Below are 14,305 nucleotides of genomic sequence, written 5' to 3'. Positions count from 1 at the left end.
GCATTTCTCTTAGAATTCTTATTTTGGATAATTGCTTGCTTCATTTTCCATCACCACCTAGCACCAAAGATGCTCAGCTTATTTCCCTTCAACAAACTCAAATTGCTCTTTTTAGAATTTTGAAACCCCCTCCCCTTAAGACAAAATATTTGATCCACCCATGGTTTAACTCGATGACCTGGTCCAATAAGACAGAGAGTGTGTGAATATTGACTTGCTTAATATTCCATCACCACCTAACTCCAAAGATACTCAGCTAATTTTCCTTCAACAAACTCAAATTGCTCTTTTTAGAATTTTGTGCCCCCCCCCCCCCCCCCCACACCTTTATAACATCTTGTAACCACCCCTCCTTTAAATCAATGACCTGATCCAATAAGACAGAGAGAGAGTGAATATTGACTTGCTTAATATTACATCACCACCTAACTCCAAAGATACTCAGCTAATTTTCCTTCAACAAACTCAAATTGCTCTTTTTAGAATTTTGAGACATTCCCCACCCTTAGACAAAATCTTGGATTCACCTATGGTTTAACTCGAAGAAAGAAATGTTTTATTTAATGACACACTCAACACATTTTATTTACGGTTATATGGCGTCAGACATAAGGTTAAGAACCATACGGATAGAGAGAGGAAACCCGCTGTTGCCACTTCATGGGTTACTCTTTTCGATTAGCAGCAAGAGGGTTCTTTTATATGCACCATCCTACAGACAGGGTGGTACATACCATGGCCTTTGATAAACCAGTCGTGGTGCACTGGCTGGATTGAGAAATAGCCCAATGGGCCAACCGAGGAGGATCGATCCCAGACCGACCGCGCATCAAGCGAGCACTGTACCACTGGGCTACGTCCCGCCCTGGTTTAACTCAATGTCCTGGTTCAATGAGACAGAGAGAGTGTGGATATTGGCTTTCTTAATATTCCATCACCACCTAGCACCAAGAAGCCAAGAGTTAACACTACCCCATACTCCTGGTGGCTGGACCCAGCAGTGATTGGCCTGTAGATGCCACTGATTACAGCTAATAGGATAAGCTGTTTCACACCAGGGACATCTCCAGGCTGTGTTGCAAGATGGACACTGTGATTCACTTACCCTACACATGTATATGTGGGTTAAGTGATATTGTATTAGACACAAAGATGTTTTCATCAAACTCGACGTTTTGGATGAAAATAAACATGTTTTGCTACTAATGAATATACCTGAAAATACAAGCTGTCATCACTGATGGTTTTAATTTTACTTTTCTTTGACATCCAATACCCATTTATTTATTTTTTTGTACTGAAGTTTGATTACACATTTGTTTGTCCGTTTTTCCATCTGTCCATCCATTCGTTAGTCCATTCATTCATTCATTCATTCATTCATTCATTCGCTTATTCTTCATATTCTTTTTACTTTCTTAGCCACATTTTCAATAAATGTTTTGGGTAACATTCATTATACTTTTTTGAAAATTACATCTTTGTGTTTGAGTATTCATATATTTAATATTCATATATTATATCAGTTCAGAAAGAATACTGAGATGTAATCGTGAATATCACAAGAAAAAATAGAATTTCATTAATTTCTTTTCAGATTTTTTTTCAGTATAACAAGCAACTAATTTCAGTTATATACTCTGCTTATCTTTACTAATTCAGTAAAAAACCCACATTTACAATGAAGTGTGTTCAAATCAGACGTTCCATTTTAATGGTGTCTGAAGTAGTTCTTGCTAGATAAATAACGCTGTTAAGTTGCACATAGACATACTTATATTTTCACAGAGGAGGATATTGAAATGCTGCAAGAAGGGGCAGTGATAATGAAGCGATGCACCAACTCCGGAGGACAACGTCCATTCGATTCTGACTGGCCACTGAACAGAGCTCCTCAACCACAAGGTATGTGATTCGCTTGTAACTTCACAACCACTAGGTACATAATTCAGATGTAACTTCACAACCACCATATATGTGATTCAGTTTTAACTTCACAACCACCATATATGTGATTCAGTTTTAACTTCACAACCACCATATATGTGATTCAGTTTTAACTTCACAACCACCATTTATGTGATTCGATTGTAACTTAACAACCACCACATGTGATTCAGATGTAACTTCACAACCACAAAGTATGTGATTCAGTTGTAACTTCACAACCATAAGGTATGCAATTCATTTGTAACTTCACAACCACAAAGGTATGTGATTCATTTGTAACTTCACAACCACAAAGTATGTGATTCAGTTGTAACTTCACAACCATAAGGTATGCAATTCATTTGTAACTTCACAACCACAAAGGTATGTGATTCATTTCTAACTTCACAACCACAAGGTAGGTTATTAATTTGTAACTTCACAACCCCAAGGCATGTGATTAATTTTTAACTTCACAACCACAAGGTATTTAATTTGTAATTCCTCAGTCAAAATAATAATGTTATATGCACTAAGACAACTGGGAACTTGCATGTCCTTCAATACTATGTCATTGGCAGTTAGAACTTGCTTGTCCTTCAATACTATGTCATTGGCAGTTAGAACTTGCTTGTCCTTTAGTACTATGTCACTGGCAATTAGAACTTGCTTATCCTTCAGTACTATGTCACTGGCAATCAGAAATTGCATGTCCTTTAATACTATGCCACTGGCAATTAGAACTTGCTTGTCCTGTAGTACTATGTCACTGACAATTAGAACTTGCTTGTCCTTCAGTACTATGTCACTGGCAGTTAGAACTTGCATGTCCTTCAGTACTGTCACTAGCAATTAGAAATTGCATGTCCTTCAGTACTATGTCACTGGCAATAGAACTTGCATGTCCTTCAATACTATATCACTGGCAATTAGAAATTTCTTGTCCTTCAATACTATATCACTGGAAATTAGAAATTACATTTCCTTCAATTATATATATATGATACTATGTCACTGGCAATTAGAAATTACATTTCCTTCAGGAAAATAATTTCTCTTGTACATAAGAATCCTTAATTCCATTACTATTCTAAGTAGAAACTCTGATCTCTGACTTGAGTATTCATCAGTACAAACTGTTTTTTGTTTATTTTTGTAGAATGTTTTAGAATTATAGGATTTGATTTTGGCGTGTGTTGTTTTTCAGACACTGGAATGTCATGTACGATGGAGGTAGAAGATACAATAGACCGGATCTTTGAGACCTGCCAGACTAATCACCAGTGTATTGAGTCACTGACCGGAGTACCAGTCTATGGTCGTCTCCACGGCGATAGTGATAGGACAAATTCCAACCCATCTCTAGATATTGATGGATCAAATCCAGATATTCCAGATCAGTTAGTGGATGGCAACAGATGGGAGATTATGGGTAATTTTAATTTTTACTAGATATCTACAGTGACTTTAACTCATGGGTTATCCAATGTATCGTAAGGAATCTTTTTATCAAAATTTGTTTAAAAGTGTATGCTGGCCTTAATAGATTGTACATTTGTGAAATTATTGATAAATGTGAACGATCCCATGGTTCTCATCTGAGGCTATTTATTAAATGTTTTATTTTGTGAATGAATTTGACAGACCTGTACCAGTCTGATCTTATTTGTCAAGATAATACATTTTGTTTTGTTAAAGCACATAAACATACATTGATTTATTAATCATCAACTATTGGATGTCAAACATTTGGTAATTATGATATATAGTCTTAGAAAGGAAACCTGCTACATTTTGCAATTAGTATCAAGGGATCTTTTATATGCACCATCCCACAGACATGATAGCACATACCACTGACTTTGGTATACAAGTCGTAGTGGACTGGCTTGAATGAAAAAGAGCCCAATGGGCTTGCCAACAGAGTTTAATCCTAGACTGACCATGCATCAGGCGAATGCTTTACCACTGGGCTATATCCCACCCCTTGTCTAGATAATAATTTTGATTTTATATTTTTGAAAAAGGTCTTTACCTTGACATTTAAAAAATACAGGTAAAGTTAAAAAGTTGTTCTAACAAGATTTTGAATAGTGTTATTTAATATGTTATATAAAAATGTAGTATCATTTGTAAATACCTGCAGATATTTCCCCCCATTGCCAACTGTCTCACTGCATATGATTTGCCTGTGACATCTTGCATAAGGTAGATATAAATGATACCGTGCCAACTTTGACTTGTGAAGTTATGTTTAACATGCACTTCACTTGTTACGAGTTCACATATTAAATGTTAAAGATCAAGCCTAGAAGACCAGTATATAACTAGTGCAATATATGGCACTGCTAGGCACTTATATGTGACAGATAAGATAAACTCAATTTTATTGCAGCTAGATATTCCACAGTTGGAACAGTGTGCACAAAATAACCTTAAAGAAGTTAAGATACGTAGTTAGAGGTGTTTACTAACATAAAGTACAAAGTAAACTTATGATAATTACCATTAATTAAATGCATTTTCATTAATTAATGTCCATATGGTCAGTTTAACTCAGCTAACTTGAATATTATACCAGGACTTCTGGCTAGTGATATTCAGTGTAGGGCTAGGAAATCACTACTATTGCCATGCCCAATGGCTAGTGAAAAAAAGGTTGTCAAATGCTGCATTTAAGTCTAAGGGTTTTTAAACTCTATCTCCTTCTTTAGGTGACATATCAGGTTATTCATATTAGTAAAATTTTGTTTACTAGTGAATCATGGCTAGTACATTTTTTAGTCACTGATCCCATGGCTTTTGGATTTTTATATCCATTCTAGAAGCCCTGAATTATACATATAATTGGAAAATATTGAAATGTGAGTTTACCTTTCAAATAACTGTGATCTGCAAACTTCTTGATCTTCAAACTTGTTGATCTGCAAACATCAGTATATCCCTTCAACTTGTTACCAAGTAACCCCCCCCCCCCCCCCCCCCCCCTGTAACCTCACCTCTTCTGATATAACACTGTCCAGGTAGTTAATATTTGGCAGATCTCGTTGGTTTAGTGGTTTCACAATTAGAGATATGTATATACATCGTGTCATGTGTAATGTGGCTAGTGTTATCTGCAGGTAGTTTTATCTCTAAGTGTATTCTAGTAATGCTGTCAACTTAAGCAATGGATGTTTTTTGGTGGGTTTCTTTTTTTTTTCTTTCTTTCTTTTTTATTCCCCCTACTATTTGTGTTTTTGCCGTCTGCCTAAATGAGCAGTGAGGTAACTGAAGTTGAGGTGTGTGATCATGGAGGCAAATGATTAGTTGTTGTTATCACCGCGGGTTGTCTTACCTGTCTTATCAACTTTCTTCAGTCTCCTGGGCTTAGTGATGAGGGGCCCTGCACGGGTTTGTGTATGATTTAATTGGAAACAATAAAACTGATACAACAACATGATAGTGCAGACATCAGTTTGTTTGTTTTGTTTAATGACACCACTAGAACACATTGAATAATTAATCATCGGCTATTGGATGTCAAACATTTAGTAATTCTGATACGTAGTCATCATAGGAAACCCGTTACATTTTTCCTATTACAGCAAGGGACCTTATATACACAGTTTTCCATAGACAGGAAAGCACATACCACAGCCTTTGACCAGTTGTGGTGTACAAGTTGGAACGAGAAAACCCCCAATCAGTTGAATGGATCCATCCAGGTGGTTTGATCCTGCGATGGCAGCACCCAGAGTTAATTTGTTTTGTTTAATGGTGTACTTATAGCACTTTGATTAATTAACTATTGGATGTTGGACATTTGATAATTCTGACAGGTAGTCTTCTAAGAAACCCACTACCTTGTTCCATTAGTAGCAAGGGATCTTTTATATGCATTTTCAGACCTCAAATTTGGCCAATTAGAGGGCAAGGTTATTTGACTTAGACTGATCGTGTTCGAGTATGATAGCCAATTAGTAATTTGCAAAATAATTTTCAGGGCATTGGGGCTTATGGCTAGGTCCCTGTGGAAATTTGCTGCATGGCCACCATTAATTTCAAGCCCTGTACTTTCCCATAAACAGGACAGCACTTACACTACACTGGCATAGGTAGCAAGGGGGCTTGTGTTCTCCACTTTGTAGCAGCAGCGATGTATTTTTATACATGTATATATATATATGTGTGTGTGTGTGTGTGTCTCCCCCCCCCCCCCTATTTTTTGGCACCTACCTACGCCCGTGCACTAGCAGTGAGGCAGTTTAAATACAGAAAACCTAAGGGGGTTCGATCCTACAAACCTATGACCCTACGACCCAAACAGCTTTAAGTCGGTGGTCTACCATGGATAGAAATATTACCAACCTTAAAGTAAAATAATATAAAAAATTGGGCTTAAACTGCTGGTTTCGGACATAATATTGGAGGCATCTTTGACTACTTCAGTTCCTTCCATCCCAAACCCGACCACTGGTTGTGCCACAGAAGGTGCTTGGGATGGACGTGCCTGAACCGTGAGTGGATATAGGCATGTTAATAAGAGTTTACAAACACCCTAGTTCTGCACAAATATTGTCATCCTATTTTTAGTAGAACCCTACACACGTTTCAATCACAGTAGTACCTGGAACATTGATATTACATGTAGTTCAAATTAAATTACAGGAATTTATTATCCATATGGTTCAACATAACCGAGTTAATAATAATCATACGAAGCACAAGTGTAATAACAAGTGTAATGATGTAATTTTGGGAAGCGACGTCATCACATGACGTTGCTTCTCCAGTCCTAGCTCAGACTGTGCATTTAAAATATGACGTCATTTTGTCATCTCCTTCTAGTTGTGGCTGAAACATTTTGAGTTGGGTCTTGTTGTTCATAAAGAAAACAACAGTAATAATATGGATAATAAAGAAATTATTACACTCCGTGTGAGTCGTACTGATTTTACGAAACTCGCGTCAGAAATCATGTATTACCCTCACTCTCGCTCAGGCAATACAATAATCCTGACACTCATTTCATAAAATCAGTATGACACACAAGCTCATATAATAATCTCTATTTACTGACCAGAGTGCATTTAATCAGTTACAAATACATCAAAAATTCTGAGTAAATGCTAACATGTTCAGATCAGTTGAGATTCAGTCCAGTCAGTAAGATTACTCATCGAAGAAGCTTGGGGTGATGGATCAAACCTCCTTGATGGACACGTTTTCTGATAGGCTTTTCCCCTGTCCCAACCAGTGCATCATGGTTGGTATATCAATGGCTGTGGTATGTGCTGTCCTGTCTGTGGGAATGTACATATAGAAGATCTCTTACTGCTAATTGAAAGATGTTGTGGATTGTTTCTGAAGAATACACTTCATGGGGTTTCGGCCACAGGGTGAAACAGGTATGGCACCATACCCAAATATTTTGGCAGATTTTATTTTTTAAGTTAACTTTTTGACAAAATTAATTACTCTTATCATTACTGTATGATTTTCTTAACCGTAACTCTAAACTTAATCCATTTTCTTTCTGGGACAGCCCCCCCCCCCCCCCCCCAATACCCCCTGTTGACTGTGATTGCGTCAATTCCATAGCGCCATACCCAAAAATTTCTTACTGGCAGAACCAACTTCAGAATTATCAAATGTTTGACATCCAATAGCCAATAATTAATAAATCAATGTGCTCTAGTGGTTTTGATATTGAAATATTTTATTGATCAGAAAAAAAGTCAAAAGGATTGAGCCTATATAAGTGCTCTCCTAAACAAGATGGACATCAGACAGTAATCAATATGCATAATCATATATAAAACATAATGTCCAATGGAATAAAGTATTTAACATAATTAATATTTATTAATATATAGTAATAAAAAGGTAGAGAGTAGATATGCCCTAATGGTGTCGTTAAACAAAACAATCTTTAACTTTATATGTTCGTAATCAGTGAAAGACATCAAAATGGTCTAATATGCTGATGAAACATTTGGATTTAAACATTTTAATTACAGTACTTACAGTATTATAAAATTTGAATAACAAAACCATTAATGCATACAAGGCAGAGTGCAAAAGATGTAATATATTCCCACAAATGAGACTGTTCAAAAATTAATTTAGCATTTCCCCCATGCATCCCCCTTGTAACATTTTGTATTACTAAGACCACTCACCCACTCTAAAATGGATAAATAGTCCAGGCAAGATAAATTAAGTTTGAACGAGAATTACTGTCTAAAAGGGGCAGGATGTAGCCCAGTGGTAAAGTGTTCGCTCGATGTGCGGTTGGTCTGGGATCGATCCCCGTCGGTGGGCCCATTGGGCTATTTCTCGTTCCAGCCAGTGCACGACTGGTATATCAAAGGTCGTGGTATGTACTACCCTGTCTGTGAGATGGTGCATATAAAAGAACCCTTGCTGCTAATCGAAAAGAGTAGCCCATGAAGTGTCGACAGCGGTTTTCCTCTCTATGTGATTCTTAACCATATGTTTGACGCCATATAACCATAAATAAAATGTCTTGAGTGCATCGTTAAAAAACCCATTCCTTTCTTCTTTTTTTTTACTGTTTAAAATACAGTGGGATGTATGTACAGGTGTGTCCTTAACAGAACCTCACCTCTCCAAACCTGATACTGCCCACTGGTGGAGAAAGTAAGGGAAAGTTGCTCCGTTTCTTCAACAGCTGATAGGAGTGTATGATTGGGGTGCTATTTTTAGCATCTCTTTGGAAGAAAGAGAGTGTGAGAGTGAGAGTGCCAGGAACACTTTTCATTGATAGCTGTTAGTGGGTGACCGGCCATTACAGTGCCATTTCGACAAAAAGGGTAGAGAGGGCAACAAGTAAGATGAAATCAGCCGGAGTGTCTTGCGCTCTTGTGTAGTAGAGGATTACAAGATGATTCTCTTCTCTGGCTGGATTCACGACTGATTTCACTGATTTCACGACACAAAATAAGTTAATTCTGGAAGACTCTTTAAACCTTGCTTCATCGTTGGCTTCTGTGTTTGTTTCCGCAGAGGCCAGTCTGAGCACGGTTCGTGCCATCAACAGTGGAGTACTGCAGCATCGAGATGTACAGCTCGCACGGCTTTTGATACAGGTCAGTCGAAGTTTTAATTTAATTTTTATTTATTTAACTATTAAATACAGTGCAACCTGTGTTAACCGAACACCCATGGGACCAAGTATAAAGTCGGTTTATGGGTTATTCAGTTTAGAGGTTATATTCTGTACTGATATTTAAAAAGGGGCCGTGAAAAATATTCGGTTTTGAGGGAAATCCAGTTTACAGAGGGTCCAGGTTTGAAGGGTTTCATTGTAATACATATCTACAGTCCTTGAAGTTTGAATCAGCATTAAGCGTTTAAGGATTGTCTGTTGTTTCTTTTACGTTCATCGGGGTATGAACAAAAAAAATCATCCGCAAACTGTGTGAATCGGCGAAGCCGTTCTCACATAAGTTTGTGGATGATTTTTTTTGTTCATACCCAGATGAACATAAAAGAAATAACAGACAATACTTAAAATTAAATTTGAATGATACATGCTAATAATAACACTAAAACGTCATACTTTATTTTGAATTATTTTTTATCCATAAACAATAATGCTCATTAAGACAACTTGCCCATATAAAATGACGTCATCACATATGACGTTCCATGACGACGTAATTTTTACGTTCATTGAAAAATGAACAAACTCCTGTTGCTACGTCTGGACCAATACGTTACGTTGTAATGAATGTAACAGAAATTTAATTATAGTTTGATATATCTTCTGTAAAACTGAATTTGATGTCAGATTCAGTCTAATGGTAGATATATTGAACTGAATTCTGAAATAAAGATGTAAAAAGCTGATGTAAAATCAAATTTCAGTGTTTTGTTTTGCTAACACAAACAACTTTCGTCTCAGCATTTGATTTTCTGAACTGGCCTCAGTGGCGCAGTGGTTAAGCCGTTGGACTTCAGGCTGGTAGGTACAGGGTTTGCAACTCGGTACTGGCTCCAACCCAGAGAGAGTTCTTAAGAGCTCATTGGGTAGGTGTAAGGCCACTCACTACACCCTCCTTTCTCTCACTAACCACTAACCAACTAACAACTAACCCACTGTCCTGGACAGACAGCCCAGATAGCTGAGGTGTGTGTCCAGAACAGCGTGTTTGAACCTTAATTGGATATAAGCACGAAAATAAGGTATAATGAAATGAAATAAATGATTTTCTGAATTGCAAGAGCTGGATCATTATATCTGTTTGTCTTATATATATCTTCATCCATCTGTATGTCCACCCAAGCCATCCATCCATTCATCCAAAATGTATTATTCCATCCACCCATTCATCCATCCATCCATCCATCCATCCATTTGTCCATTCATCTGTCCATCTCATATATCCATCCATCCATCCATCCATCCATCTATGAATCCACCCATTCACCCATCCATCTATCCCCTCTTATCAACCTTCCATTTATCCATTCATCCATCCATCCCATATATCCATCTTTCCAATCCCATCCATCCAATCTCATCCATCCACCCACCTGCCTACCCATCCATCCATCCATCTGTCCATCCATCCATCCATCCATGCATCCATCCATACATCCATCTGTCCATCCATCCATCCATCCATCTGTACACCCATCCATCCATCCCTCTGTACATCCATCCATCCGTACATCCATCCATCCATCCATCCATCTATCCGTCCCTCCATCCATCCATGCATCTCCATATATCCATCCGTCCATCCATCGTTCCATCGTTCCATCCATCCATCCGTCCGTCCGTCCGTCCGTCCATCCATCCATCCATCCATCCGTCCATCCATCCATCCATCGTTCCATCCGTCCATCCATCCATCCATCCATCCATCCATCCATCCATCCATCCATCCATCCATCCATCCATCCACATCCATATTAACATTACTTTATTCACTGGATTGCTGGTTTGTTGATTATATAGAAAAGTTGAGATAGTATGTACTGAAGTATAGAAGATGGCCTTCCTTAGTATCATTGATTTTACAGGATAACATTTTAAACAGTAGAGTTATGACAGTGTGTTGTTGACAATGTGTGATTGAGATCAGTTTCTCCTCTGGTGTAGATGCATCTGTTAACGAGTAACCTTCTTAAGGAAGGAAGGAAAATGTTTTATTTAAAGATGCACTCAACACATTTTATTTACGGTTATATGGCGTCAGACATATGGTTACGGACCACACAGATATTAAGAGAGGAAACCCGCTGTTGCCACTTCATGGGCTACTCTTTTCGATTAGCAGCAAGGGATCTTTTATATGCACCATCCCATAGACAGGATAGCACATACCATGGCCTTTGATGTACCAGTCGTGGTGGAGTAACCTTCTTAATGACTAATAGCTACCTGCAACTAATCTGTTAGTTACTCTGTTTGTATGGTGGAACACTGGTTTTCATTCCAGTTTATATGCATGTATGTGTATGAGGCAGAGCTTTGGGGAATGGCAGCCCCTACCCACCTCTACACTGAGTATCAAAATGAATGTTTTTGAGGGCAAACACCAAACTTTACCTTAGAAATATCAATAATAGAGGTTACATTTAGCCTGGAGTCACTGGGATGAGGTGAGTGAGAATTCTCATCTGAGACTGTAACCTGATGAGGACTTGTGGGTGAAATCGGTGAATCTAGGAACCAGCATCTGTTTAGTCTAGCACTGTGGGTAAAATAGCACTTTTTTACCTCCAGCGTTTTGGTTAGCCCAAGTGTAGAGTGCTCTTGTAGGATGACACAGGATGGATCCACATCATTGACCATAATTTAAACTGTGCTGCAGTCCTTGGTTTTTGAAAATTATAGGCGAGTGAAAAATCACTCTCTTCTAAAATAAATAAAATAGGCAGTGTAGCTCCGATTGGATTTTGACTGGTATGTCTACAAAATTGTCTATTAAACCTGTATTTCCCAATTTGTTCAACAAAGAGAAATACCAGTTTAACGACTGCATGGAAGCCAATGCCATATTTTAAATTTTTATTGTTTTATTAAAAGAACCTTCCTATCAGCTAAATGAGCTATGAAAACTGTTGATTTTTGTAAACAGTGGAAATAAATATACCCATCTATTTTACGTGCGCCGTTTGTTGAGTGTAACATGCGCTGTTTTTCACACTCATCAGATTGAAATTATGTGCACTGTACGAGTGCAATCGCACCCATGCACCTTAAAAAGCAAGGTCTGGTGCTGAGGTGTCGTAAACAGTTCTTTCCTGTCTTTCCACCTTTCTGGACCCATCAGGTTATTTCCCATTCTAACCAGTGCTTCAGGATTAGTTTATCAAAGCTGTGGTAAGGAAAGAAAGAAAGAAATGTTTTTAAGTAAAAAGTTTGTTTTGTTTCACGACACCACTAGAGCACATTGATTAATTAAACATTGGCTATTGGATATCAAACATTTGGTAATTCTGACACTTAGTCAGCAGAGGAAACCTGCTACATTTTTCCTTAGGCAGCTAGGGATCTTTTATATGCACTTTCCCACAGACAGGAAAGCACATACCTTTGGTGCACTGGTTGGAATGAGAAAAAACCCAATAAGTTGAAATAAATTCTTCATACTAAAGCAAATTGCATCTGTAGGACATTCAATGTTTATATATAGATGATGAATGCATTCGATCTACAAATACTATACCACCTGCATTGATCCATTCCAGATCAATATATTTTTCTCTAGCTCCAATCAAGTTATGTATATAATAGCCTTTATTTGGATCTTAAAGCAACACAGTAAATATTATATTTCTTTCATTCTCGATAAAACAAACTGCATGTATGTAAATCAATATCGGTAAATGAATTGATATTTATCTTTCATTACCAACACAAGAAGTGTTATATTTCTGTCACTGTCAGTAAACGATAAACTGTGTATATTTATACATGATCAGTATTGGTTATCATAGCATACAGCACTGACAGTACTTAATAACAGCACTGTGCATATATATATATATATATATATATATATATATATATATATATATATATATATATATATATATATATATATATATATATATATATATATATATAGTGAAACCTGTCCTAGCGGCCACCTGTAATCAGCGGTCACCTGCCTAACGTGGCCAGCAACCACTTAAATCGGACCCCAAATCGCAAAAATACGTGTATTAAGCAGCCGCAGTAAATGTTTACAATTATATAAAAGTGATATTTTAACAAGAGCGACACGGTGCAGCAAATAACTCATCCTCACACCTTCAGGAATACTAGTACCCATTCAGTCCCGACATCTCCACTGTGTATCAATCAAGAAAGTAGGACTCTGGAAGGCATCTAATTGCCCCTGGGTAGGCTAAACGTGATATTTGTAGATTCACTTACTATGACAATACACTGCATGAAGTAGGAATTAAATAATTAAATGGAAAAAGAAAACAAACTTGTTGAGAACGGTTATGTTAATACATTCCACTTATCTTATTTCTGAAGGAGGGAACGTGTCAAAAGTTGATTTGTAGTCAACTGTGGAGCACACAATTATTGATTAGCAGTACAGACTGCAAAATAAGAAACAATAACAAATGTTTTAAAGATTGTATATGTGGCAACCTGTAATCAATGGCCAACTGTCTTCTATACATAGTGGACCGAATGTAGGGCAATTGCTCACCAGACAATACCTCACTGGACAGTACCTCAGCGGACAATTGTTCACTGGACAATTGCTCACCAATAAAGTGAGAAATAGGACAATTGCTCACTTTTAGGTTTTTTTTATTAATAAAATTTTTAGAAGGCAATGGAGTTACGTAATCGTGGTCACCTTTGATATATTTTCTTTTGTTAATAAAAAGGAACATACAACATAGAATTTCTAAAGGCACAACTTCAAAGTTGTGTTAATTACACAAGTTTTTGAAGTTCCTATAAGTGTTTAATTGACATTTCTATGCTGAACTGATGTGCTGAACTTGTTTAAAATATAGCTGATTTAGAATTAATTTTGTTATTTTATTTAAAGGTGTTTAATAAACTGAGTTTACCATACCCACTAATAATATCAGAGATTCCCACTCCCACCCAACCATTTACACACACATACCATAACCTAAATTAAATTTGTATTGATAAACAAATCAGCAATTGTGGTGAGCAATTGTCCTATTTCTCACTTTATTGATGAGCAATTGTCCAATGAGCAATTGTCCGGTGAGGTATTGTCCGGTGAGCAATTGTCCGGTGAGGTATTGTCCGGTGAGCATTTGTCCGGTGAGGTATTGTCCAATGAGCAATTGTCCGGTGAGGTATTGTCCGGTGAGCAATTGTCCGGTGAGGTATTGTCCGGTGAGCAATTGT

At 37.3% G+C, this 14,305-nt stretch overlaps 1 protein-coding gene across 6 annotated transcripts in view; it reads left to right on the top strand.

The window, feature by feature from the left end:
* LOC121384648 (A-kinase anchor protein 13-like) overlaps positions 1-14,305 on the top strand; it is a 262,118-nt gene that overhangs the window by 68,274 nt on the left and 179,539 nt on the right. For all 6 annotated transcript variants that reach the window (XM_041515136.1, XM_041515150.1, XM_041515144.1 and 3 more), the window contains 3 exons: positions 1,789-1,905; positions 3,137-3,361; positions 8,941-9,023. In XM_041515136.1, the coding sequence (XP_041371070.1) occupies positions 1,789-1,905; positions 3,137-3,361; positions 8,941-9,023 (425 nt within the window). The remainder of the gene's footprint in view (positions 1-1,788; positions 1,906-3,136; positions 3,362-8,940; positions 9,024-14,305) is intronic.

The sequence above is a fragment of the Gigantopelta aegis genome, chromosome 2 (assembly GCF_016097555.1).
Source record: "Gigantopelta aegis isolate Gae_Host chromosome 2, Gae_host_genome, whole genome shotgun sequence".
NCBI lineage: Eukaryota > Metazoa > Mollusca > Gastropoda > Neomphalida > Peltospiridae > Gigantopelta > Gigantopelta aegis.
This window is presented reverse-complemented; position numbering and strand designations above follow the sequence as displayed.